The sequence below is a fragment of the Arachis duranensis genome, chromosome 1, assembly GCF_000817695.3.
Source record: "Arachis duranensis cultivar V14167 chromosome 1, aradu.V14167.gnm2.J7QH, whole genome shotgun sequence".
Taxonomy (NCBI): domain Eukaryota; kingdom Viridiplantae; phylum Streptophyta; class Magnoliopsida; order Fabales; family Fabaceae; genus Arachis; species Arachis duranensis.
In genome coordinates, this window is record NC_029772.3 from 58,949,520 (window position 1) to 58,952,507 (window position 2,988).

At 32.2% G+C, this 2,988-nt stretch overlaps 1 protein-coding gene across 1 annotated transcript; it reads right to left on the reverse strand.

Annotated features, from left to right (window-relative positions):
* Window positions 1–2,265: 2,265 nt before the first annotated feature.
* Window positions 2,266–2,988, reverse strand: LOC107490767 (protein indeterminate-domain 16). The gene has a single exon (XM_016111571.3). It carries the CDS (start codon window positions 2,870–2,872, stop codon window positions 2,399–2,401), a length of 474 nt encoding a protein of 157 aa, XP_015967057.1. The 5' UTR covers window positions 2,873–2,988; the 3' UTR covers window positions 2,266–2,398.

The window sequence follows — 2,988 nt, forward strand, 5'->3', positions numbered from 1 at the left end:
TATAATATATATAATTATTAATTATAAAAAATATATATAATATATATAATTAATATCAACGATTAAAAATTACTAAAATATTAATGTATCGGTATACTTTAATACTTTCCAATGGTATTAGGGTTAAAAGGGGTATTAGTCTATTAGGTATATGCACTGTTATATTGCAATTGTTACAATGTGCATCATAAAAGCTAAAAGTTGTAATACCTCATCTAATATATACAATTCAGATTGGAAAGTGCTTTATATATATATAATTTGGTAACTAAATTTTTGTTTCTAAACTATTTTTCTTTATACGTAGTTTTTAAAGTTATATTTAGTATTTATTTGTAAGATTTAAATTCAAAATTTTCTTTTTAAAAAATGATATACTTTCCATTTTTATTAACCTAACCCTTATTGACTAATATTTTTAGTTAATATATAATCTAACATCTTTAATCTTATAACTCAATATCATTTTTTAATTAATATTTTTACTGATTAATTAATTATTAATAAAAAATAATAAATTCTACTGATGTTATAACATTGCTCGTATAAATATTTAAAATATAATAATTAATTATTATTAATAATAAATTAATAGATAGGATATTGATACCCTATACTTTTACTTACAATTAAGAAAAGGTATGTGTAAGTTTTAATTTCCGAAATACAAAAAATACACAAATGATTTATGGATTCGAATAATCTAGCAACATATATCTGTGAACAGGAGCACACACTACTGTACTATTACTCCTCATCAATGCTCTGATTGATGCTTTGCTTTTTAGTCGGTAATAATAATCCATATCCAATAATATTATGGACAGTGATATAGTGGGTGTTTGGTTTGTGATGAGCAAAAGTTAAGAAGTTGAATACAAGTGGATACAGCTATTTTAATATATCTATATCTCCTATGTCTTGCGATTGGCGTTACACTATATATGCTTTTTGTACTGATTCATTTGTTCTAACTAGGGCCCTTGTTTCACCATTTCTAACTCATCCAAAGCCTTCTACTACCTTTATTCTTTTTTTTTTTTTAAGGATTGTATATATTACCAACTAACAATAATACTAATACTATTAGTAATCATGGCGTTAATATGATTAGACCCATCATAATATATATAAGCAATAAATATATGTTCTGATGATTTAAAAGTTACTATTATTACTATTATTAATTATCATAAATTTGTTTCTATAAAAAATTTTAAATTTCTTTTGGAAATTTAATTTGTATAAATATTTATATAAATATTTTTTATTAAAATTCTTATATCAATATATTATATCATAAAATTACTTTTTTTTCTAAAAGTTTAAACCATTGATGAAAAGAAATACATGAATAATTATTTTTATATACAAATTCGAACTAGATGCCAAGAATGGGGTACTAGCTAGGGATATATGCAGAATGATGAAAAACATTGATCCGATAATGATTTTGATTTAAGATCGTAAAAAGTAGTGACGCTATGTTTGTTGCAATCCTCGAGAGAGAGCATAAACTAGATCTTTGAAAACTACAGAACAAGGAGGGTACTACTAGTGCTATATGAGTATTATATAGTACTACTACTTCAACACGAGCACATCACTTGTGTTCATCAATTCATTTATTCCATTTACCCCCATTCGCTCAACCCAAATAATAATTATTATAACATTTTCGGAACCAAACTTGGAATTTCATCATTCCCTCTTTCTCGTACGCATGTACTAATTAAATTCTGCGGCATGTTCTTGTCAAATCAAATCACAAAAAACCAACATTTTTTTTTTTCACTTTGGTAATAAGGTACAACAAATAATAACTTGCGTGATTTCATGAGAACCAGTAAAGTTATGTATGAAATTCATCTATATAAAAACTTTAATTTTATGCTATTTTTATGTCTAAGGAAAAAAACGTCCTAACTAGCGCAAAAGCATATCTCTTACTCTCTTAGATAATAATATGCTTTTTTGAGTCTCATCAAAAGCTTGTAAAGTCTTTCCTTCCAGTATCATCCATAACAAAAAGCTCAATAATCAAAACTAAATCATTGCTGGTCATAATCAAACTTAATATTATACGAGTACTACTGTTACTTACTACTGATCCAGCTCATCATCATCATCTACCATATGAACAAAAATAAATGAAATTAGAAAGATAACAAAATGAGGTTAATTATTTTTTTCAGTTATTGCTTATGAAACAAAGTCATTTCAAATCATTTTCCTTATTGTAGGTTAGAAACACAACAAAAGACAGATAAGAAAAACAAAAGCAGCAATAATATAGATGAGAAATGAAAGTGATCAGTGATGAGAATTAATAGAATGTATTTTGGGGTGCGAAAAGTGTAAAGAATTTTAACACAAGAGGATCCATGTGTCCGGGCGATCAGGCAGGCCTGAACCTCTGCCGGCACGAGTGGCACGTGATCTCCATAGCAGAAGAGGAGGAGGTGGAGGAAGAGGAGCCGAGGCGGGCGGTGGCGCGTTCCTTCATCCGCTCGGCACTCTCCACCTCCTCCCTTGCTCGCTCCCACATTTGCCTGGCGCGCGCAAACTCCGACTGCGCCATCTCCATCTCCCGGCGCGTGAGCTCCCTCACCCGCTCCGCATACGCCTTCTCCATCGCCGCCAGCCTGATTTGCTCCGCCGCCTCCCACTTCAGCGCCTCCACGCCCTCGCACATCCGCACCACGCACTCCGCAGCCGTCGGACGCCCCACGCTTATCGAAAGCTGAAGGTCCACAGAAGGCGCTACCTCCGCCAGCGAAGACGAAGAAACCGTGGATCGGAAGCGGAGCAGAGAGGAATCGGCGCGCGAAGACGGTAGAAGCTCAAGTTCTCTGTTGTCTTGTTCTTCCATTTGAGAGAAAGAGCAAAAGAAAAAGAAAAGGAAGAGAGAGAGAAAGAGAGAAAGTGTGAGGAAGAAGAAGAAGAGGGAATTGGATACGGTGGAGAGAAGAGGAAAATGGTGTTGTA